The sequence below is a fragment of the Corvus kubaryi genome, unplaced genomic scaffold, assembly GCF_017639235.1.
Source record: "Corvus kubaryi isolate FWS band 111438036 unplaced genomic scaffold, C.kubaryi_AGA036_p1.0 137, whole genome shotgun sequence".
In the NCBI taxonomy this organism is placed as follows: Eukaryota; Metazoa; Chordata; class Aves; order Passeriformes; family Corvidae; genus Corvus; species Corvus kubaryi.
In genome coordinates this window covers 1573929-1599660 of record NW_024580671.1, presented here as the reverse complement: position 1 = coordinate 1599660, position 25732 = coordinate 1573929, and the positions used below count along the sequence as shown (strand labels likewise).

Sequence of the window (25732 nt, the reverse complement as noted above, 5' to 3'; positions counted from 1 at the left end):
AGTCAAGTGTTCAACTCTCTGTAGCTTTTCAGTATCTTTTGTCCCAGCAGTTGGCAGTGGTCTATGCTGTGTCAACCAGTGGTCAAAAGAAATGCCTTTTACCTGTAGTTACCTTCTTATTCTTCCTAGGCAGAACAGTATTTTCAAACAACTCCAATACACAGTAATTTCATGTTTTGATCAGTTCACCCATATAATATGTTGTAAATAATCATAAAACTACTGATTAATAATTTCTAGGGTTTAGGAAGTTTATGCAAGATGAGAGAAAACAATGTAAGATAAAGTTTATTTTGTCTTTTTTTGCATGCTATTTTTTAGACAGTATTCTCATGAGCAGTCAGTGACATCAGAGCAATTGGCAGAGTTGCGGAAAAAAAATGACCTTTTCATGAACTTCTACAAAGAATGCAAATGAGCCTAGTGTGACCTTCAATGGTAAGTTTAACTTTTTATTATTGTTGATGTCCTATACCTGTTCTTGAACCCCCATATTTGTGGAGTTCTACGAGTGTCCTGCTTGTTCATCAGAATGTTTGAAGTTTTGTTTTAGTTTTGATTGCTTTTGAAATATTTTGAGTAACACCTTTAAACTTAAACCCCATAAATAATTGATACACTGTCTGCCTCTTTGATAACTTAGAATTTTGTGTATGTTAAACTACTCAGGATTCCAGAGAACTTATTTTTCATAGTTTATCAGTTTGCAGCACTTGAACTGCATAGCTGTCTGCAAAAAACTACATCAAAATTTATTATCAATGCTTTTTCCACCCCTCTATCCCCCGCCCCCCTCAAGTAAAACATGAAAATTAGCAGTGTACCCACTTTATGTAAGCCTTTTTAAGGGTAAGATACTTCAATGAGAGTATTTATTTTAAACACTAAACCATGTTACATGCGTGAGACGTGAGGAAATTTTTCTATATTACTGATTTTTAGGTATGGAGTTTCATTAACTTCTAAAGTATTTGATGTCTTAATTTGACTTTCTTTATCAAGTTTAGTAAGTAAAACTACTCAAGTGTCTTTACGTATGTTTCAGCTTTTGTCCATGAGAACTCCTAGAGAAGATGGCTGATGTAAGCCTGAAGGAAGCAGCACTAATAGTTGGTGTGGTGGCAGCTTGCTACTGGAACAGTCTCTTTTGTGGGTTTGTTTTTGATGACGTTTCCGCAATTTTGGACAATAAAGATTTGCATCCTTCTACTCCGTTAAAAAATCTGTTTCAGAATGACTTTTGGGGCACTCCAATGTCTGAGGTAAATGGTTTATGAAACACTTTGAAACATTTAGGAAATTGAAAAAAAACCTTGCCGAGTGTTTTTACGCTTCTTTTCCCTAATGTGGTTTTAACAGAATAGCTTGGATTTGATGGAATTTAGTGGTGTTAGTGTTTTGTACTATAATATCAGGAACACATGTAGCTTATATTCTTTGCCTTTGTTCAATAAGAAAACTGGTAGGAAAATGAAGTTGTACCGAAAGCACATAGCTGCAAGATGCTATTTGCTGTGTAATCCCAATATCGAAATTGAACAATGCTGACCAATTTATTTTCTCCTGCAAAAGTCAGATATTGACATACAAGGGTATTTATTTCTAAATGCAGTCTGGAAGGAAAGGTAACACTTAAACAACAAAGCTTGGAATTGGGATATTGAATCCTTTAAATTAAATTAAGTGTATATGTATATAAATCCAGAGTTTCTGATTTGTAGCCCATGTAGAGTGGCTATGTTTTATCTGAAAAGCTGCATTGGCATTGAAGTTGTTGATAAACATTTTTAAATAGCAATGGCTAAAGGATTTTGATACAGTTTTTAAAGTCACACATGGTGTTATTGCTGAGAGAATGAATAAAAATTTTCTCCTATTCATACATTTTCTGCCAATCAAGGCATTCCACTTTATAATCTTTTCTTATGGTCATAATGTACCGGGTTCGTTCCTTGTGAGATGTTATTTTCTAGCTCTACAAATAGACTGATACATAATTTTCATATAACCCTGTAACCAAAGATTCCAGATGCCATTTAGTTCTGTATTCATTGAGGGTTAAGTAGGTTCCTAAACTCCCCCAGTAAAATTTCAAGTAGTACTTTTTAACATGTTTTTACTCAAAAATCGTGTCTAGTGGAAATAAGCCATTTTTTGGGGGGGGTGCTACTGATTTTCGTATCTTTATTTTGAAGGTAGGTGCCTGACAGTAGAAGGGGATTCACATTTGCCTAGGTGTTTAGAAAGGTATTTTGGAGTGAAAGTCACTTTGCAAGTTCATGGACTGATTTATTTATTTATTTTCTTTCAGGAGCGGAGTCATAAATCTTATCGTCCCCTCACAGTTCTAACATTTCGTTTAAACTACTTGTTCAGCGAGTTAAATGCAGTTTCTTACCACTTTCTAAATCTGGTCTTTCATGTGGTGGTTTGCATAGTCTTCCTCAAGGTCTGTAAGCTCTTCCTGGACAACAGGAGCAGCATAGTTGCATCCTTGCTCTTCGCAGTGCACCCAATACATACTGAAGCGGTAGGTACAGCTGTGATGTGCTTAACCTGTTTGAGCTGTGTTAATGAAACTTAAATTTCATGGCGGTTTTATCTGCTTATATGTATATAACTACAGAAAGTGTGATTTTACTCATACTGACTCTTCCCTTTGCAGTGAGTGATGGAAGTGACAAATTTTCATGCTCAGAGTTGTTTCATACTACATGCAGCCACTGGAAAGTAATTAAAGACACATTAGTTACTAAGTAACTTAAGCCTCTGCTATGCACATTGGTTTTTATGACTTCAGCTTACGTAGACATTGTGTTGTGTGATGATTCATCCAGTAGCCTATTTTGCAAATACTATGGATGCCTATTAATTAATTTCCAGAATCCCTTGTGGCTAATCACCTTGTCTATTCTGTCTACTTTCTTTTCTGTCAGTATGTGTGTCTCAGTGGGACATTCTGCTAGGATTTTTGTTGCTATGCTATAGCCAGCTTAGGCCTATTCTGTTTGAACTGTCCACTTTTTAAACATTATACTATATAAGGAAGAAGAAATACATTCCTCTCCTCTCACATTTACCTTTTCTTTGATTCTGAAGGAATTCTTCACTTCTATTAAAAAAATTTTAAAAAAGCTTTATTTGTACAAGTTTTCTGATTATATACTTTTTAGTGGCCAACCAGGCTTGCAATGTTGTGGAGGAAATGAAATCTTGTGATCACCATTCATTAGATTTGTTTCTGCCAGAAAATATGATAAAGCAGATTTGTGGCATTTTCTGCTGTTCATTGTGCACCCCTTCAATCTGCTTTCCTGGATTTCAGTACACAGGTGTTGCAAAGCCCTTTCTCCATCTCCTTTTTCTTATAGTATTAGTTTATTTTCAGAAAACTGAAAATGCTTGAATCTTTTGCTGCTTTGGAGGTGGTACCACTTTCTTGTGTGAAGGGGTTTTTTTGGGTGGGGAAGGGAGGGAGTAGAATCTTTTGATTTTAATAAAATGAAAGGGGTTTGCTCTTACTTTGTTGTAATTTTTTTGGTTCTGATTTGTTGGATAAAGAGTTTGCATCTCTCTTATTCACTAATAGTACAAATCCCTTTAGGCAGTATTTCAGAAGCCTGCATCCATGTATTTTGAGCAAATTTTACAGGAATTGAGTAGATAAAGTTGGCTGCTACTTGAGCTACTAATATGTCCTTGCTAGAAGTTAATGGAATGTTTAAAAGTGCAGAAGTTAAGCACCTAAGAAGTTCTGCTTACTCCAAAGCACAAACCCCCATAAAAACTTGGATAAAATACAGGTTAAAAAAAAATTCATTTGGTTTTCTGGTTCTTTGAAAAAATACGCTTTAAATTGCAAAATTTGGCTTTGCTTCTTTGTAGTAAATGCCATAGCATCTTTGGAGGAGTATTAGCAAGTTGCTGGTGACTTAACGTTAGTTGCTCACAGGTTAGATCAACCAGTGTAATTTGTCACTTTCATTCCAAATTTCAGTGAGTCTTTATTGTGCCTGAACGTTAAGATTCTTCCTGAACTATCAAGTAACACAGATGCTTTTATTACTGTGCATCAGAGTTAGTAAGAAGTGCTGTACAAATCCTGCCGCGCATTGTGTAACAAAAGCCAATTATGTAAGGCAATGTTGCGTAGTTCTGAAGCGGTTTGGCAAAGGGTGTGTAAGGCCTGGCATCGGCCACATGAGGGCACTGTAACACAAGGATGGTACAACTTGGTGCTGGCCTGGAAACGCTGAGAAACTGCAATTCTAGTTTAATCCCTTCGCTGCTGTACTTAGGTACTCAATGAGGAGTCAGATAAGGGCTTTTTTCCTTCCTACCCCATCTTTTTCAGTGTATGAAAAGCAGAACAACTGGTAGTTTCCTTACACAGAAAAGAGGCGATGTATGTTAGGAATGGGGATTTTTGTCTTTTTATAATTGAAAGGTATCTGGCTTTCATTCATTTACATTCATTTCCTTCAAATTAATCTCCTACTTATTAGTCACCTGCAAAAGAGTTTGAAACAGCAGGTGCAATACATAAGTATTTCAACCCTTTACCTATCTTAGGATAAACAGATTTTTCCTCTAAAAATTATCAGAGCAGGATAAACTTAAGATAATTTTCTGCTTGAGTTCAGAGAGAAGGTAGGCTCTTGCAGTGGTAATACCTGTTATTCTGAGGAAGAAGTTTTTAGGAAATGGGTTGAATAAAAGCATCATAGTTTTGTTTGTCTTTGTACAATTCCAGTTCAGCTTCCTAGCTACTTTGCTACTGTTTTGGCCAGAAGTATGTAAACCACCTTTATAACTACAGGATGTCAACTAACCTTCTGAGTGCTGGAATTTTATCTCAGAAGTCACGTTTGTATCCAGAAATAGAACCTCTCTTTTGTTGGCAGTCAACTGTGGAGGCACACCAACATGCTTTATTAATGTTCTCTTTCAACTGATCTACAGATAAAGTTCTCTTTAATGTCTTAATGCCAGACAATTTTGCAATCCAGACCAGGAATCTTTGAAACATCTTAAGATATTTTGGAAACAAATTCTTATATACTCTTCAAAATACTAACACAAACTATGGTATCTTACCAGTCATGAAACATGCTTTATCTGTGTGTGATTCACTGTCTCCTTTGGCAAACATACAGTAGTCCCAAGAGAAATACTAGAGTATGATTTCAGATTCAGATTAGAATGCTTTTCTTTATGCTGTGACCTTGGGTACTGAGTTACTTTCTCATTTTATGCTGTGCTGGATCAATCATGCTTGACCAAGAATGTACATAGCAATAAAACTTTCTAGCTGGGTCTGGTTGGTAGAAAGTCAGTTTTCAGCATCATCAAAGTTAAATCATGAGCTATGAGGTTTCCTTAGCTAAATATGACCATCTGCCTCAGGATAGCATGCCATTTTTCATCCATGTTACTTGCAAAATTGGGAAACAGTCAGAGGCATTAGAGAGGAGGACAAGTGAGGAAGAATGGTAGTCCTAGGAGGTACAGTTGTCAACACAGTGGCTACTGCAGTAACCATTAACATAATGACCGGTCTTCCACGTCTGGTTGTTGGTTTCATCTTAGCATTTTTTGAAAACAGGTCTTGAAATGGGAATGAATCTGTATTTCATTGGGGATTCTGAAACAACCTTCTGCCCTATGCATTTTAGTACTTCTCTGAATTTCATAAAATCCACTCCTCTCTGTCTCATCAAGGGGGCATTACCTGCAATTTTCATATTGCCAACCAAATTGTCATTCTGAAAATTGCCAGACCTGTAGTAAAGCCTGAGTCATTCTTTATCTGTTGCACTGAGCTTCCCATCCATTTATTTGTAACTGTTGACTGCTCACCTTAGAGCTGCCATAGCACCAATCAAAGAAGTGCTCCTTTCAGATTCAGATCTGTTCAACCAGTCAGAAAAGGTATGAACAAAACAACAATCATAGCTTCTGTGTGCTGGTGTCTGCAGAATATGTATGTGGAACAGCCCTCGTGAGTCTTCTGTTAGAACTCCTATTGCTGAAAGCTGATGTCATCCAAGTATTATGGAGACAGCAGTTGTTACCATGCCCAAATTCTGTCCCAAAGAATATTTGTGGCTAAAGAGAAAGTTCATCATTTTTCAGTTGTCTCAATGGTTAGAGCAATATCAGCCACAGTTGGGCACCAGCCGCCTGTATGATTCTTGTTTTGAATGATTGGACTGAAAGCAGCCTTTCTTGCCTGAGTCATTTTTTGCTTGGTTTATCAATCTTACTTATGCATATCCTAGTAGTGTATCAGTCATGCACTATTCTAGTACTAGAATAGTTGCTAGAATAGAAACATACAATGCTTTGGGTTGGAAGGGACCTTAAAGATCATCTAGTTCCAACCCCCCTGCCATGGGCAGGGACACCTTCCACTAGACCAGGTTACTCAAAGTCCCCTCCCACCTGGCCTTAAACACATCCAGGGATGGGGCATCCACAACTTCTCTGGCCAAGCTGTGCCAATGCCTCATCACTCTCTCACAGTAAAGAGTTTTTTCTTAATATCTAATCTAAAGCTACTCTATTTCGGTTTGAAGCCATTCCCCCTTGTCCTGTCACGTTGAAAATAGTCTCTCTCATTCCTTGTAGGCTCCTTTCAGGTAGTGGAAGGCCAAAATTAGATCACCCTGAAGCTGCCTTCTTCTCCAGGCTGAACAATCCAATTTTCTCAGCCTTTCCTTGTAGGAGAGCTGCTCCATCCCTGTGATCATCTTGGTGGCCTCCTCGGGACTCACTCTGACATGTCCATGTCCTTCCTGTGCTGGGTACCCCAGAGCTGGATGCAGCACTGCAGGTGGGGTCTCACAGGAAGAGAGGGACAGAATCCGCTCCCTGGCCCTGCTGCCCACGCTGCTTTGGATGCAGCCCAGGACACATTTGGCTCTCTGGGCTGTGAGTGCACATGGCTGAGTCATGTCCAGCCTCTCACCCACCAGCACCCCCAAGTCCTGGGCAGGGCTGCTCTCCATCTGTTCATTCCCCTGTCTGGATTGCTACCAGGGGTTGCCCCAACCCAGGTGCAGCACCAGCACTTGGTCTTGTTACACCTCATGAGATTCCCAAGGACCCACTTCTTGAACCCGTCCAGGTCCCTCTCGATGGCATCCCATCCTTCACATGGTTCAGCCATATCACTCAACTTGGTGTCATCACAAACTTGCTGAGGGTGCACTCAATCCTTTTGTCTATGATATTAATGAAGATATTAAGTAACACTGGTCCCAGTATGGATCCCTGAGGGAGCCAGTGATCACTATCGTCTGGATGCAACCATCCAACCAATTCCTTATCCATTCAGCAGTCCACCCATCTAATCAATCTCTTTCCATATTGTGGGGAACCATGTCCAACACTTTAGAGAAAACAAAATACATTTTAACTGTAGCCCTTCCCTTGTCCGCTGATGGAGTCACTCCATCAAAGAAGATCACTAGGTTGAACAGGCGGGTGTCCTTGTTGCCCTTGGTGAAGCCATACTGGCTGTCTTGAATCACTTCCCTGTTCTCCATGTGCCTTAGCATAGCTTCTAGGAGGGTCTGTTCCATGGTATTCCCAAGCACAGAGCTGAGGGTGACAGGTTGTAGGTTGCAGGGTCTTCCTGTCTACTCCTTTTAAAGATAGGTATAGTATTTCCCATTTTACAGTCACCTGGGCTTCACCTGACTGCCGTGACTTTGCAAATATGGAGATAGGCAACTACATCCCTTAGTTCCTTCAGGACTTTGGGATGCATGTCATCCAGTCCCATAGACTTAATGCATGTTCGGGTTCCTCAGGTGTTCATGAACCCTGACCCTTACTTACAGCAGGAAGCATTTTGCTCTCCCAGTCCCAATCCTACTGCCATCCACTGGAGAGATGTGGAAAGAGAGGTTACCGTTGAACACTAAGGTAGAAATGTTGTTGAGTACCTCAGCCTTGTCCTTGTCCATTTTTACTAGTTTTTCAGCTTTGTTGGTGTGGGGGGCTACACCTTTGACCTTCCTTTCCTGGTTAACATACCTGTAAGAAGCCTTTCTTGTTATTCTTTGTCCCTTGACACATTCAGTTCCAGCTTTGCCTTGGCCTTCCTCGCCCCATCTCTGCACAACTGAACTTTGTCCCTTCCCAGGTTTCCTGCCCTTGTTTCCACTGCCTGGGTGTTTGCTGCTTTCACTTTAGTTTCACCAGCAGTTCTCTACTCAGCAATGCCAACCTCTTGCTTTCCTTGCCCAATTTATTGCTGCTGGGGATTGGTAACTCCTGGAATACTTCCTTAAAGATCTGCTAGCTTTGTATAATAATAAATATCTAGTATAAATAGCGTACTTAGATTACTAATAATATCTCAACAAGTGCTATCTTAAAATGTCAAATAATAATAAATATTTCATAATAATTAAGGTTTTTTTTTTCTTTTATTTTTCAGGTGACTGGAGTTGTGGGCAGAGCAGAGCTTTTATCATCTATTTTTTTCCTAGCTGCTTTTTTGTCATACACAAAGTCTAAAGGGCCAGATAATACCATAGGTAAATGATTGGCAAAGAGAGATATAATTAAATTCCTTTATCACTGATAAAAATGCTCTTAAAACTGTAATAGAGGTGTACTAGTTATTCAGCAAGTGTGTTCCAAAACCCCTTGAGCCCCAAGATACCCATGTAATACTACATTCCATTATATAAATTGCATTTTTTTTCCCCAAGACTTAAGCATTTCTTAATTAGCTTTATAACACCTACTGCAGGGGATTCCTGCACTGACTTTTATTATTGCAATTTAAGTGGAAGTGTGCTGCAGTGCCTCAGCTGTTCAGTCACAAGTAAGCTGCAAAGTTTCAGTGAAGATGAAGGAGGCTTGCCTCTTTGCCAGATTGACATAGTGAAAAGTTATGACTCCCTATAAAGTATTCCATTTGAAAAAGTGCTTTGGTGATTTAGGAAATACTGAGATACTTTGTTTTACTTACTATAAACTAGTCTTTTACCCTTCATTTAGTTATTTTGATTTAAGGGAGGCAGTTCTAACATTGATGCTTGTGTATTATTTTCTGTAGAGGAAAACTGGTCATCTTTCATAAGAAATTACATACTAAACAAGTTTACAGAACGTAGCATATTCAAACATGAAGAGCCAAAGTCTTCACTTTTTAGGTTAATTTACTTGATTAAATGTTTGTGTTTTTTGTAAGACAGAACACTTTCAATAATGTCTTCTTTATTTGCAGTGTGGACTCCAATTGCAGTGACTGTGTTTCTAGTAGCTGTTGCAACACTATGTAAAGAACAAGGAATAACAGTGGTGGGGATATGCTGTGTGTATGAAGTATTTATTGCTCAAGGGGTAAGCTGTTGAAAAATAAAGTGAATTTCTGTTATGAGACATTAAGTACTTTAAAGCATCGTATTTCAGCAGTGATCTTTCTCAGTTCAGGTTAGCTCAATAGTTCTGTTACATTTTTCAGATTTTTTTGAGTCAGTTCATGTTTGACATAAATGGTTCATGTTGAGGGACTCGAATGACATCCAGGCTGTCCTTTACATGCCATACAGAGATGTTAGCAAATATACTCAGTAAGGACTTGACAGGTCTTAATGGAAGCCTACAGTTTTGGTTCACTGAGATTTGCAAATCCTAACATGTTAACAGTCTTGATTAAAGTATGAGGTGTATAAAGGTGAGGGATTATTTGGTTTTAATCCCTGTAGTAAAAGTAGAGAATATATCATATACAAATGCATTTCATCATTTTCTATTGAGTAACCAGACATTTTAGAGTAGTTCTATTTGAATAAGTAATATGCTTAAGAAATTTGTTGTTCTAAGAATACCGTTCTCTGATAGATTTCATTTTAAGCATTGATAAGCCTTTAAATTAATAGTGACTTTTCCTTAAAGAAACTAGATGTTCCTGCAATTAAATAATTCTTAGGTTTTTAATAATCAAAATAAATGCAATTAAAAATGTATCATTGCATATTTTAAGAAAATTTTCAAGTTATTATTCCTTAATTACTTGCAGGAATATTTTGCAAAAAATGCACCAATAAAAGCCAAAAGATTGTCTATCCTGGGGATACATAATCAAGGCCAAAATAACAAAATCACATAGATGTCTTTGTAACTATTGCCTTTGCAGGTCTAGTGAATAAACATAGAATTTTCAAGCTGCATTTTTAAGGAAATCACCAGTACATGACTTGCTTTCAGCCCACTCTTCCTTTCTTTTAGTAACTTTTTGATCTGATCTTCAATTTCATTAAAGTTTAACAAGATTGTGTGAGTCAATTGAGTAGAAAAGATAAAATGCAAACTGAGGCTTCTTCTGAAAGCACAGGTGTCACATGAACTTAGAGGTTTACCGGTCCTCAAAAACCTTTCCATTTCTGTAGTTTAGCTAACCAGTGTGTGTGAACCAATAAATCATCACCAGCAGAAGTGATGAAGACAAAGGGAAAGAGGTACAGAAAAGAAATTAGGTTATGTAATGGGAAACTGCACAATCATGATGTTCATGAGGCAAGGACTAATGACTTACTGCAGTAGAGGCATAAAATAGAAAGCCAGGGCTAATCAGGAAGCAAATAGTATTTCTATCATTCGTAAGGAATTTTGTTTATAGGGCAAGTTTTCAGAGGGGCTGATAATTCTGAAAATAGTGATTTTTCTTCTTGAAAGTTTATTTCATGGCTATGATTCATTTGTTCAAGTCTCTGAAGATGGTAGAGTTTTTTGATCTGTCAGTGCAAAATAGACAGCTAGAGGCATACAGGTTCAGCTGTGATAGTGTTAGCAAGAATACCTGAATAGTTTATTAGGATGGAGACCTTATTTTGGGGACTTGTCATGAAAGCACTAAGTAGCTGATCTAAGTAACTGTTGGGAGCAGACATTTAGAGAAAGCCAAGGAAAAAAGAACTAGGTAGCTGTTTATCTAAGGGGAGTAATGAGTACTCTGATGATAAACAATTTTTTAATTTGCAGTACACCTTGCCAGCATTGTTGGACACAGCTGTACAGATTCTTCGAGGGAAGGGCAGTATTCCTTTCTCTATGCTCCAAACACTGTTGAAGCTCATAGTCCTAATGTTCAGTACGTTGCTGCTTGTAGTTGTCAGAGTCCAGATTATCCAGTCTCAGCTTCCAGTGTTTACAAGGTAATAGTAAAGTGTTTCTTATTTACAATTGTTTATAAATAAGATGTGGCTTAATGAAGTCAAATGAAATGGCCAAAAATATATGGATTTAAGTGTTACTCACTTATTTTAATATCGGTATTCAGTGTCTGTACAATATTGCATTTTTTGTGAAATTGCTATATGATACTATTCCAGCAAGTGCTGACTAAAATGTCCAAAATATTGAGGTATCTGAGCAGACAGCCATTTAAAAAAAATTTGCAGTTTATAGTTCATCTTAGTAATTCAGAAATTAAATGTCTTATTGCTTAAGTATTTTTTATTGTCTCTGTATTTGAACCTTAGCTGAACACTCCCAACCTCTTTTAAGTTTTTTCCTCTTCTACAAACAGAATATATTTTGTATTTTAGGTATGTACTATGTGGAAAACATGGTTGTCTTCAGATAGACTACTTGAAGATAAGTGTATATGAATGACATCAGAACTGACAAACTAATTTATCTTAAGTTTGAGCAATGTAGAAATACGAGAATCTAAAACTGTCCCTGAAAAAATGAGACAAACTATTGAAACTATTACAAACATGAGCAAGGACCACTTTAGGTCCCAGCTTTAGGTGTAAATCATTCTGTTTCTTCAAACTTATGTTGATTATATCCCAAAACAGTTTCATAAACATGGAGGAGGCTCTGTGCCTCTCTACAATGTGTCATTGTGCATGGTTTCACACCTGACAAATGCAGGAAGATTAGGCTATTTTACATGTCTGTAAGTAGTAGTTCTAGCTATGACTCTAAAATTTGCCACAAAGGGAATCAAGACCATATCTTTCTTCATTAAAAGCTCCTTTTTCTCCTTTCTTTTGCTTTAGGTTTGATAACCCAGCTGCTGTTAGTCCATCCCCAGCAAGACAGCTGACTTTCAACTACCTCCTTCCTGTAAATGCTTGGCTTCTTCTCAATCCCTCAGAATTATGCTGTGACTGGACAATGGGAACTATTCCTCTTGTGGAGTCTTTGTTAGATGTTAGAAATGTTGCCACCCTTACCTTCTTTTGCTTTCTGGGATCTTTGATGGTCTTCAGTCTCCGATACCCTGGGGATTCCTCCAAGACAGTATTGATGGTATGAATGATGCATCGGTTTTGTCCTTTTGTTAAGAGTAAGTGGCCCAGGTTGGTCACATGTGTAATCTATTGTGACCTAGAGAGCATCTCTATGTGCATCTAGACCTATGTGCATCTCCTTTTGGGCTAAAATGAACACATAAGGGGAAAATTGTCTAGCAACAAAACTGCTAAATTGCAATTCAGTATGTGATTCTGTCAGAGATGAGGATAAATATGCCTCTTGTTATGTGTTTGCAAATTGTATTGCAGCCTTTCTCAGATATTCGGAGCTCAACTGGCAAATGGGGGCTTTCAGTAGAATTTAAATGTGTTTCAAGGACCAGAATGCATTTTCATCCTGCAAGCTGTCTACCTTATTTAAATGTCAGTAGTCATGATGTGTATTTAGCAAGAGACTTGATTTTCTTTCTCATAGGTATGAAAGAAAGGACATATTTTTGCATTTAGGAAAAGGGTTTCCACTTTTTCTATTGTTTTGTTGTTCTTCTCTGAGTTGTTTTCATATTGTAATGAAAAACTAATTTTGTCAAACTGTAAGATCAGTTCCTGTCTGTCTATTCACTATTATATATTATCTCAAAACTGAGATGGATTAACAGGAAAGAATATTTTGGAAGAAATGGAAAGGATCAAAGGAGCTAGTATTTTTGAAAAATAAAACAGTCATCGATTATTGATTCCATTGCAGATTTTTGTAAGGTTAATGGTAACCTGATACCATACTTTTTATTAATTCAGTGGTGCAATTCTGTGTACAACAAACCTGCATGCATTTATCTTAGTCTGCTTCAGAAATAATGGGGTTTTTTTCGTATGTTAATCAGCCAACAAAAGTTTCAGATGGGTGGGAATATTTATGCATAACCTAAGGTGTAAGTAGTTCTTTGCTAAGCAGCTGACAAATTTTGATTCACTTCTAAAAGACCTAGCATTATAGTTCTGACTCATATGGGTTTTCTTGTCTTGTCACTGGAGCAAGGCAATATATTTCACTAGAAAATCAGTGAAAATGATATCTAGTATTGCTGATGAAATCTCTTGTCCTGAGTTTGGAAACTGTGTATGAAGAGAAGAACTTTAGATACCTTATTAATATGATAAATATGCAAGGTGACATGCTTGGAAAATAAGTTTCACAGCACTTCGAATATGCAAAGGAGTAGTTTGATTTTCCTCCTTACATAAGCTGAGGCATAAGTTTTTCTCCAGTGCACTGTGAGCAGTAGAAATGTGTGTGGGGAGTGGTTCACTTTTTTTATAGGTCAGCTCTTGAATTTTAAGGCTGTTTATTTCCCTGCCTTTATGTTTATTCCCTACCTGGTGAAACTTACATAGGAAAGGGTTAGTAGGTTTCTCAGCATGTGTTGGTGTTAGTTAGTTTTTGTTTGACAGTGGTATTTTTACATGTGTTTTTATTATTCCAAGTGCCTTTTATAGGAAGGATTTTCTGAGATCATTCACTCCAGCATGCAAGCCTCAATGTCACCTGACAGTATAATCCTGGTTTAATGCAAGTTGTTTTCCTTCAATCTGTACTTATGTTGTATACGTAACTTTCAATATGATGCTGATTTTCAGACTTAATATCGAAGTGCCTGGAAGCTAACTTCTTAGGAAATGGGAGTGCAATATTTTATATTAAATATTAATTGTTATGTACTACAAAATGAAACAATATGGTAGGCCAAAGCCTATTGCTGCATTCCAGTAAGCCATTAATATCCTCAAGTAATCAATGTATTCTGTATATTGTGAGGCTCAGTTGTGTTTTTGTCTTTGTAGAGCTAAATGAAGTGCTATGAATCAGCAGCTGAGCTGTGTTAATGATCCATGTGCATATTCTTGAAATATCCTTGAAATATGCAAGAAAATCTTAGTTGAAGTTTTAAATCAGTGTTGTATTTTTATGTGTGTAATCCTAGGTTGATTTTCAAACTGGATTATTTTACAGTTTTAGCATGGAAGAGGCAGTTAATGTCATGCTTAAATCTAGACAGCCAGTTGTACTGAAAGTTTCTAGAAAATTCCTCTTTCTTCAAAGAAACATTCCATTTCTGTAGGTTTGCTTTTGTGGGCTTTTTTTTTTTTTGTAACTTGGAGGCCAGATATTTTGAAATAATTATTCATGTCTTTTCTGGAACCAGAGATTGGAAAGCCACTATTTAACAATCATCCAGGACTTAAGGCAAATGGTCACGTCCACTTTGTTTGCAGCAGATGGATTTCTTTGCCTTTTAATAAACACAGTTTTTGATAAGAAGTCTGTCCCTGACCTAAGAACTGCAATTGTGTGGTTCTTCATTGTCGTTTCAAATACTTTGGGGTACTCTTAGCGCTCTGTCCAAACACTGATGTTTATTCAGTGACTGATTCTGATTTTTGTTATTCACATTTTTTACAGAAACTCAAACCAGATTCTATTGTACTGTAAAAATAGCTGCTTTATGCCTCAAATAAGCTGATACAAATTTTTAATTATTAGATAATGTCCAAGGTTCTTACACTGTCTTGTTTCTTTATCTGGACCTCTTACTAAAACATTGTTTTGAATTTAATTAATCCTTTGATCCTATTGATTTGTCCTCTTTCTGTAGTACAGAAATGCAAACAGACTTGCAAGCCCTTAAGTAAGGAATAGAGTCATTTGCAGGTTACTACTTGCCATATTCAGAGCAGTCTCAATGTAAAACAGATCTGAGTATTTAAAAAAAAAAAAAGGCAAGACCAAATATCTACTATGTATGTCTGGTTTTATGGGATTATTTTTGTAATTTGTAAATTGTTTCTTGGATACAATTTATCACTGCCTAATCTTGATTACTAATGTTACTTGTATTTCTTTTCTAGGCACTCTGCTTAATAGTGTTACCATTCATTCCTGCGTCAAACCTGTTTTTTCCTGTTGGATTCGTAGTAGCAGAACGAGTGTTGTATGTTCCTAGCATGGGATTCTGCATTTTAGTAGCACATGGATGGAAGAAATTATCAACTAAAAGGTAAATAAATTCATACTGATAAAAACCCCTAACAGGAAAGCTTGCATAACCATAAATATGGTTATCTTCTATGAAAATAAGAGATGAGTGTAAGTCAGACTGGTTTAACTTTATTCAGAGTTGATTACTGACTGAAATTTATACAATGGATGTGTGTCAGCAAATTAAAGTTTCTGAAAATTTAATCAGTAACAGATTAAATTTTCAGAAATGACATACTACGAATGGGTATCAGAGCCATTCAGTATTTGTTAAACTAAAAAATTCTTTGGTTAACAATTTCACCTTAAAAACTGTGCTCTAAAAGCATGTTTTGAACACACTTTTGTTTTGTGATATCTTCTACATTGATCTGGACATACCTCCCACTGATGTGGATGCTTTACCCTTCTTAGCCCAGTGGCATCCTGATGCCAGTTCAGACAAATGGGAAGGCAGCAATTTGCAGTCTGTGTTGTCTGCTATTGTTAGAGATGAGGCCCTGCAGTAAAATTTACGCTAACTGGTGCTGCTGAAGCTGACAGCATCTGGATAATGACCTTGTGGGAGTATGGAGAAAAAATTCTCACAAATCCCACTACGAGGCAATAAAATAGAAGTGATGTGGAAGAAAGCAAGGAACCAGGAGAGGATGGCTGGGGAGAAAAATTAGGCACATAGTGTCATTTACTACAAAAATATTGGAAACCAGCTCTCTAAAATGAGAAAGAGAAGGCTCCTTGCTTTAGAAATATGTGGAAAGAAAAAACTTTCATATAAGCCTGATAGGCATAAAGATTACTGTATATGCCAGTTCTCATTGATTACTTTGATAGTGTTTTAGAATTACTTTCTTAATTTTACAGTTCCACTTCTTTAATATTTTAAAATCCAAGAATAGTAGTCAAAAGATGCATTTTTTATCTTAGAAGTGGAGAGGGTAAAAACCTTTCAGTTTTTAGTAAACCCCTGTGAAGCAGGTAGCAGAGTGAACAACTGTTCCATAAGTCAAGTGTAAGAAATAGCTGTTAATGGTGAACACCTGTATGTCCACTCAAGAATGAGATTTTTTTAGAAACAAAATTACATTCATAATTGTAGGAAAGGTATAGAATGTTTGACATCTTTTTATAATTGAATTAGAATTCAGAAACCAAATGATCAGCATTTTAAAGTGTATGTTTTATATCTGTCCTGTTTAAACTCCAGAAAAATAAACTGCACAAAATGAAGATTATTCCTGACAAGCTTGTCACAGAGTGTGATATTTGCCACAGTTTGCTGCTCTAAAAACAAAATTGCTGGAAAGACACTAAACCTTTCTCCTATTTAGATATTACAGTAGCACTAGGATTACATCTGCTTGTGGAAGATGGGGTAGTCTGCACAGACCTCTCCATTTGGGTGTGTTCTATAGTGTGGGAAAGATAGATGATGTGTGCAGTAAAGAATATGTGTGGAATTTTCTGGTATGAAACAAAAGTACGAGGTGATATTTAAGTTGCCTTTTGCATTTTGTAACATTTTGTGTAGCGTTTTGGAGAACCTCACTTTTGGCATCATATATTGTCTTAAATTACAGATAAGTCTTAAGAGAAGTATGATTTTTGTATACATGGTATACAAATTCTATTATGTGAATGGGCTTGTTCTTATTAAGGGAGTTGCATAGTCATAACAACAAAATCAGGTAAAAAACAAAACTAGTTTGAACATTATTTCCTTTCAAACTCTGGAGTGTGCTAGTCACAAATGTGGTCCTTTGTTTGCCTTTTAGCATATGAGATACTTATTCTAATAAAAATTAGAATTCTTGGTGTGCTTACAACAAGTCTTTGTTTGTTTTATTTAATAGCGTGCTAAGAAAAATTTCTTGGGTTTGTTTGGCTGCGGTGCTATTCACTCATGCCTTAAAAACACTGCACAGAAACTGGGATTGGGAGTCGGAGTACACTTTGTTTATGTCTGCTTTAAAGGTACTGTATTCTGTTTGGAAAGGATAATGGGAAGTTCCTGTTGCTGTTCTTAAAAAGCTGCAGGGGAACATGATAAAAATGGACAAAAATTATGCTTGTTTTGGCACATTAATTTCTATATTGACAATATTGGCATCTAATTAGTTACTTCTGGGAATGCTTTAAAAGCAGTGTGATGCACACATAGAAATTCATGTGCACAAAATAGATGATAATTCTTCTTGTGTCAAAGCAGTTGAATTTATTCTCTTGTCTGGATGAAAGCAGGATATGTTTCAGTACAAAAATCTACAAAAAGTTTGATGCATAGGATAATTTCTTCTAAGTTCATATGGCATGATAAGACAGTTTGCAAAATATCCCATATCAGTTACATTGAATTTTAAGATGTTTGTTATTTCTATGGGTAAATAACTAAAACAGATTGATGTCGCACAACAAGGTCAATGTAATCATTCTGTATGTAGTGACTTTTTATTCTTTACGTATAGAAGCTTGATGAAATCTGTCATTTGCTGTACATTTTTATGTCTTAAGATATTGTTAAGAGAAAGTCAATTGTTAAGTAATTTCAGCTTAATAACCTATGCTTTTGTATCTTTTTCTGGTTTTAGGTAAATAAGAACAATGCAAAACTATGGAACAATGTGGGGCATGCATTAGAAAATGAAAAAAATTTTGAAAGAGCCCTGCAGTTTTTCATACAGGCCACACAAGTGCAACCAGGTAAAGCTTTGACTAGTTGCCATCTCTGCACTCCTGGTAGTTCAGTATACTTAGCTTACTTAACAGCTTCTCAATGGACTGTTTTGCTTCAACTGAACATCAGTGTCATACAGTAAGTTAATTGATCCAGGGTTTTTGGAAATAAACTAAAAAAGTCCTCCAGAAAAGGCTTCTATCTATAAAAAGCTGCAAATAGTTTTAAAACTATTCCTTGCATGACATTCTTTATGAATTAACTTAAACTGTGATTTCTTATGGAGTATAAATATTACTTCATCTTTTTGTTTAAAACTAAGGAAGTGTGTAAGAAAATAAAAAAATCTAGATAATATCAAAATGCACATTTAATCCATTTTACATATTGTTGCAAAAGAAGTTCTAGGTAGTACTGGACAGCCTTTCCTTTTAGAAGATTAATAAATAACCTTCAATTTATGTGCCTCTATTATAGCAAGAAACTAAAGATAGATACATGGAAATATGATAGGACCTCAAACTTTTTACGGTTTCCCACGTAATTTTATAGTCCCTCTTTAGTTCATGGTTAAATTATTAGCTTCGTAATTAAGATGAAAAATGATAGAATTACTTTGTTCTTTTGGTGATGGGGATGTTCTATCAGAGTACCTGTACTTCATGCTACTCTGAATGCAGAGGTGTTTAATTTCATGATACTCAGTGCATGGAAATAATTTAAATTTCATTCTTTTCTTTATTAAGATGATATTGGTGCCCACATGAATGTAGGAAGAACTTACAAGAACCTAAACAAAACTAAAGAAGCTGAAGAATCATATATGATTGCTAAATCATTGATGCCACAGGTAATTAGTAACTTTATTTTACCTACCACCACAGGACAGAACCTATATTCAAGATACATTTTTTGTATTTTTCCTGTAGCTCTGTGTGGCTGTATAATTTAAAGTTTGTCAGTGTTCTTTTAAAACCTGTCTATGAACAAAATAGGCTGTATACAATAATGGCTGTTAAAAAAATGCTGACTTAGAACTCTGCTACAACTGTTTTAATTTACTTTTTATACTGCTGTGTTGTGTTTTGGGGTTTTTTTATGGAATTGAGGGTATAAAAGAAAGCAGCAGCCAAAACCTACAGTTTCTAGTCACAGTTGGTTTATTTTCAGTTACAGCTAATACATTGATGGTGACTGAGTTTCTGAGCCCTTCAGAGAAGGCTTAAATACAACATTGGAGGTTGGAGAAGATAGCCACAGCAGCAACAAAAAAATCCTTGCCTGAACATGCTTTTAACATGTGCTTTGTTACCTTTCCCATACATTAAGTTATATTTATACCTAGGAAATTTTACTTGTTCAAGCTCTTTAGAGAAAAAGAGAGTAGTATTTTGGAGAATGTATGAAGGTAATAAAAGCTGTGGTTAAAATGAGACTGGCAACAAAAATAAATGAGCAGCCCTTTGAGTAGAAGCATGGCTTCAAAAGTTTGCATTGTGAAACAGTATGAAGATTCTAAATGGATAAAGTATAAACATTACAGCAGTTGCAATGTCATAGCATTTTCATCTTTCCTGACTACTTTTCATTTGCTGTATCAGTTGGCAAATCATTGGCTTACATTAGGCTGAAGGGTAATAAAAAAGGAATGAAAATGTATGACAGAATGTCAGTTTAGGCTTTAGGAAATACTTTTGTCTAAATGGAGAAAGTTTTTCAAGGTCTGGTTGGTTTCCAGTAGCTATCTAGATAAGCCAAATTAAGTAGTAGCAGAGCTTAATTAAGTAGTATCTTAAATATTGTACAAGTTACCTATGTTTTCATAGAAATAAAGAATAAAAAATATCCTGTTTATTTTCGGATATGATTTTTCTGGAAAAGAATTACTGTTCTTTGTCATTATCAAGAGCCTGCACACTAATGTCCAATAGTACCTTAAACAAATGGGGCCAGATTGAAAAGGAGTTCTGTACTGGTCATCTCTCATATTTTTGCTCATCTGTGTTTGGTACATGTATTGTCTTTGACAGATTATTCCAGGGAAAAAGTATGCAGCAAGAGTTGCTCCTAACCATCTAAATGTTTATATCAATCTCGCAAACTTAATTCGAGCAAACGAATCTCGCCTTGAAGAAGCGGATCAGTTATATCGACAAGCAATTAGTATGAGGCCAGATTTCAAGCAGGCTTACATCAGCAGGTATGTTTTCTAATTTTAGAGATACATATTCTTGAATGAACATTTTTGTGCTTGCAGTACTCTGAACAGTATTTAGTTCGTACAGTTCAATTAGCTGCTGAAATGGTTTCATTTCCAAGTGAGAAGATGAAGATTTGGAACAATAATCAATGATTCATTACAAGTCCTGTTCTTTTAAATTCCTGCTTCAAATGGCATATCTCCATGTAGGTTCTGTATTCAAACATTGTATAGAAAGACACTTCCATTAGATTTCTTCATGAATCTCTAACTCAAATTTCTAATCTCTTAGTTTAGTCTTGAACTGAAAAGCTTTTGGTTAGTGTGAGTCATGGAGCTTTCTTTAAACTTTTTTGTTAAAGATGGTCCAGAAAATGCAAGTCTTAATTCAGTTGACATTAATTGCATTTTAGTTGAGCAATGTAGATGTGGGTATTGAGGCATCTGTCCAGTGTTTTGTTTGTTGTAATTCCCACTGGGACTTAGGGAGGTTCAAAGATGCCTGAACTATAGCTGTTGCAGTGTAATTACAGAGCCAAGTCAGGAACCCTTGATAACTTCTTTTTTTGTTCTTGTCCTACTTATGCATTTGTTGTGTATTTGTTGTGTACAGATTTTTGAGAGCTGAAAGCTTTATGTAAAAGAGGGTCTTGTATTGTTTTGTGCTTAAAACTAACAAAATTTAAAAAAAACCACTGTTAGATGACATCTACTGTCTGTAGGAAGGCAAACTTTCAAAAAACCTGTCAATTATTTTCATATGGGTAACAATAAAAGTTGAAGGTTAAATCTGGTTCTTCAACAGGGGAGAATTACTTCTAAAAATGAACAAACCTCTGAAAGCTAAGGAAGCTTACCTTAGAGCTCTAGAACTAGACAGAACCAATGCAGACCTGTGGTACAACTTGGCAATTGTTTACATTGAACTGAAAGATCCAGCAGAGGCCCTGAAAAATTTCAACCGAGCACTAGAACTCAACCCAACACATAAACTGGCATTATTCAACTCAGCACTGCTAATGCAGGAATCTGGTATGTTTATTGTCCCTTTTATACATATTGCGTATTTGCATTTATAGGATCCATACTACTTAATTATTTTTTTATTAACTGTTTTGTTTTTGGAAAGGACATAGCATCGTCAAAAAATAAACTGTTTATTTATTATAGCTTTGTAATTTGTAGTGTATGGAATTTGTGCAAAGTGTATGTACAACCTTAGCTGATCAGCATCTTTAATACAAGTGCTATTTTACAATATAGTATCTTACACGTATAAAGAATAGTGTTACACAAACATCTTCAAAACTATGCCTATATGATCTTTAAAGATAATATTTAGTAAAATATGTGTAATACCTGATTTGCATTTATAGTGATTGATTTAATTTTTGACTCAAAAATCCAGCTCAAGTCTCTGGTCTTATATCAAGCTCTAGAAATATGAATGTTTTCATAGGTTCCTCTGTCATGCTGCTAATTAGGATGAATTCAGGTGGATTTTCATGAGGTTTTTTTTTCATACGTATAGCTCTGTAGGTAAGGGTGAGCCCTTAGTGAATTAAGGCTGTTGGAAAGAATATTTGGCAAGTGAACTGCTAAGATTTGTTTCTCTTTTGTTGAGATGGTAAACTGCCCCTAAGAAAGGTAAAACAGTTGATTGAAGCTGAAGACACTTGATAATTTTCCATCTCTTCTCACATTGTAAGTTAGTAGTTCAACACATGCTCTGTTCCTTGTCTGTAGAAGTACAAGCAGCTTCAAACAAGCAGAAACATTAACTCTTTAGTATTCAGTTCCTCATGCTGGACAGTGCAACACTGTTTCAGGGGGTGAAAGAGGGCAGATGAAAGCAGCTCCCCTATCCTTCAGTAAGTCTGTGTCCGGAATTTGTTACTAAAATATGTTCACTGTACTATTCAGTAAAATAGCACAGATCACAAGCTCATCTAGATAATCCTGGTATTGGCAGATAAAATTGTTTTGCTAAATCTTTTTTAAACTTTGATGCAAATTAAAATATGGGGATTTTATTGTTTTGGTGTTCGACGGTATCTTAGTCTGGCTACAGTAGAAGTTACCTATCTCTGTTGAAACTTTTTCAGTCTATCTAAATGATATCTAAAATGAGATCTTCCACTCAAAGTTTGCCTCTGTAAGAGCTGGTTTGTCAGAACTGACGTCTTCTCTGGATTCTATTTGCTCAACTGTGCATGATAATAACTACTTTTAAGCTTGTAGAGACATCTTTTGTATCTGTTATACAAAACCTAAATATCATTCAGTAGCTAATAGAGTAATGATGCTGACTCTGGCAACAAGTCAACTGTATGTAGTTTCATTCTATAAAGAAAATAAATATCATTGACTTTTGCTGTTACACAGCTATGATAAAAAGTAGCATTTTAAACCCTTTCCCTTTTACAGTTGCATTTTAATTTGTATAAAGATTAGCATTTTAAAAATCCTTCAGAATAAATGCTTCAGGAAATACCTTGAGAATTAAATGCATTTTCTGTCATTTAGGGGATGCTCGACTTAGACCTGAAGCTAAACAAAGACTACTACATTATGTGAAAGAAGAACCACAGGATTCAAATGGGTACTTCAATTTGGGTATGCTAGCAATGGATGACAAAAAAGACATGGAAGCAGAGGCATGGATGAAGAAGGCCATAAGGTTACAGCCAAACTTCCGAAGTGCTTTGTTCAATTTGGCCCTGCTTTATTCTCAGACAGGAAAAGAATTGATGGCTTTGCCCGTCTTGGAAGACCTACTGAGATACTACCCTGATCATACCAAAGGTCTAATTTTGAAAGGAGATATCCTTATGAACCAAAAGAAGGATATTGTTGGAGCAAAAATGTGTTTTGAAAAAATTTTGGAACTGGATCCCAACAATGTACAAGGAAAACATAATCTTTGTGTGGTTTATTTTGAAGAAAGAGATTTAATAAAGGCAGAAAAATGTCTGGTTGAAACACTAGCACTGGCACCTCATGAAGAGTATATTCAGCGTCATCTAAACATAGTTAGAAGTAAAATTGCATCACTCAGTGCTATGGAACAGTCATCACTTCCATCAGATGGGAATGCAGCTACAGAAGTAAAAAAAAGTTCATTTCAGAATTTCAAAGAAGCAAAAAGTGAGAAGACAACCACCCAATCAACAGCTGATAACAAGAGCGAGCGCTCAAAAAATAAGAAACCAACAGAGAAAAGCAGTGTGGACAAAGAGACTCCCAAAAAATCTACAAAAGAAATCAAAGACATTGAGAAAAAAAGAGTTGCTGCATTGAAAAGACTAGAAGAAATTGAACGTATATTAAATGGTGAATAGTCTTTACCATGTCACAAAAGAATAAGGGGAGAATACTATTTTTAGTTATTGTTTAATTTGTGAGCCAACTGGAAAGTGTTCTCAGTGCTTTGAAAATAGAAATAATGTTGACTGCATATCACTTATCAAGCAGCAAAAGGCATTACAATGCTGTATGTGAAAAAACCACAACTTTTAAATATGATGGAGGTATGGGTGGGAACTGAAGGATAAAAGGTTGAGAAAAATCTTCTGTGCAGAATCCTAAATAGTGAGAAACTAGCACTCATAAAAATCGTTGGTAGTCAGGGATATTAATGCTACTTTCAAAGACTCAGTGGAAAAACTGAATGGTGAATTACTGGGATAAGCCAGACACTGTTTCTTTCCCCCAGCAAATCTGTATTGTCATTATCTACATTTCAGTTTACACATCAGCTGAAATTTTTCTAGACCTCTGCTATACAAGAAAAACAGTTTGTATTTGCATTATTTGTTTCCAGAACTTAACAAAGTCATCAAAATGCCACTGGATGTAGTATAGGGGGATGCAACTACACACTAAAATTTTCAGTTGCATTCTAAATATGGAATGATACTAACTTTTAGATGTTCTTTACTTACAATGCTAATGGTTTGTACTCTTTTACCTGGTAAGAAATCTTCCGGTGCTCTTAAGATCTTTAGACTCTGCTTTTTATTTTTAAGGAAATGTGTGGGGTTTCTTCAACTGTCAATCATCTGGTTGTTCTTAAAAATTGTATTAAAAAGGGTGGTTTTGTCACTTCCTCCCCAGTTCATTGAATGCTGAGAAATGCACTTTGGTACAGTAACCAGTATGCTATGCAGTAGTCTTTTTTGACTTTATGTCAACGGCTGTGGATTGACTCCTTGGTGTAGTGAATTCTTCCTTGTTTATAGCAATCTGGTTTTACTATTTCTGTCATTGAAACAGTATTTCTATTCTCGTTACTTTTTACAACACTAATATAAGCAATGTTTGCTCAAGGCAGTGCGATAATAATTAAGCCACTGAATTTAGTCATGTTTAACACAAGGCAATGTAGGTAGTATCCTTTCAAATACTAAGTTCTGTTGTTTTGATACTTTGTCTTGGGTGTGTGGTTTTTATTAAATATTTATTTTGACTACTAAAATATTCCCATTTACACTTTTTCACTAATGCATCATTTTAATTTCTTACAGGAAATGAAAATCTTTGCAATTTCAGTATTGCTTTTATCCTTGTGCAATGCATATATTTTTGTTTAAATATGCTACCAATTACCTAAACCTGATTTTTTCCTTAATTCTGAGAAAGAAAAGAAGTGTAAGAGCTGGGTTCAGTCATAATTTTCACTGATCATTAAATCTCTTACTCTTCATGTTTTGTCTTATTTCATTATGTGGAAGTATTCCTTAACAGCTCTGCCATTCAAACTTAGTCCTTTCTGTACCTGCTCAACTTGCTGTCTTAGGCAGTAATCCAGCTGTAAGATGTAATAATTATCTCTGTGGGAGAGATCTTAAATAGGTAATGGGCTTCCTTGCACAGACCTTTTCTTTATTATGTTTCATTCTTAATGTTAGCACAACAATTGCTTACATGGTAATAACTTGGTGGGGAGGGGAAGTGTGTTTTAGAAAGCATGATTTACAAGCAGCTGACAGAACAAGTATGTGGTGTGCAGCTATTCTTCATAGAAAAAATATTTAAGTGCTACTTGCAGAGAAGTGCTCACAGGAATCTGTTGACCACACCTTGAAAATCACTTGTCTGTCAATAACTCAGATACTTGTACCTAAAATAGATGGTATGTTGTCTTTTATAGAAACTTTAACTTGCATATTAAGTCTTCCTCCAAACCTTTGCTTTACAAAAGGATTAACCATTGTTCTGGGCAAGATGAAGGAACATTCATTTGAAAGTGGCAGGAGCTAGGTAGTATGAAAAGGTACTTTCTGATAGAGAAGGTCAGGATTCTCCTCTCTTCTGTATGAAGAGCTCTTTAATTGCCATTGCCACACCATTTTTATTTGGTCTGTAAATTGAAGAGGCGAGTAAAGGCGCAGTCTCGATCTCTGCATCTGAGCCTCTGTCATGTCTTATCTTGACCGTCCAAGCAGCTCTTCACGGACTACCAAGAACTGTTAGATTTATTGATGCTAAGAAGTGCCGTCTGGTTTAACTAAAATCATCAGACAAATGTAAACTGAAGGTTGCTGGATGTCTTTCAGTCTGTTCTATTCCCCTTTTGTCTCTCTTAAAGA

At 36.0% G+C, this 25732-nt stretch overlaps 1 protein-coding gene across 2 annotated transcripts in view; it reads left to right on the top strand.

The window, feature by feature from the left end:
• The window catches only part of TMTC3 (transmembrane O-mannosyltransferase targeting cadherins 3), a 32258-nt gene extending 7412 nt beyond the window's left edge, over positions 1-24846 (top strand). The window contains exons 2-15 of one of the 2 annotated variants that reach the window (XM_042017603.1): positions 322-438; positions 1046-1262; positions 2312-2530; positions 8450-8549; positions 9248-9363; positions 11005-11177; positions 12033-12285; positions 15138-15286; positions 17121-17241; positions 17856-17967; positions 18688-18791; positions 19972-20141; positions 20947-21173; positions 22668-24846. In XM_042017603.1, the coding sequence (XP_041873537.1) occupies positions 1074-1262; positions 2312-2530; positions 8450-8549; positions 9248-9363; positions 11005-11177; positions 12033-12285; positions 15138-15286; positions 17121-17241; positions 17856-17967; positions 18688-18791; positions 19972-20141; positions 20947-21173; positions 22668-23482 (2748 nt within the window). In that variant the 5' untranslated portion in view covers positions 322-438; positions 1046-1073 and the 3' untranslated portion in view covers positions 23483-24846. The remainder of the gene's footprint in view (positions 1-321; positions 439-1045; positions 1263-2311; positions 2531-8449; positions 8550-9247; positions 9364-11004; positions 11178-12032; positions 12286-15137; positions 15287-17120; positions 17242-17855; positions 17968-18687; positions 18792-19971; positions 20142-20946; positions 21174-22667) is intronic. The other variant, XM_042017604.1, reaches the window with a different exon arrangement.
• The last annotated feature ends 886 nt before the right edge of the window (positions 24847-25732 follow it).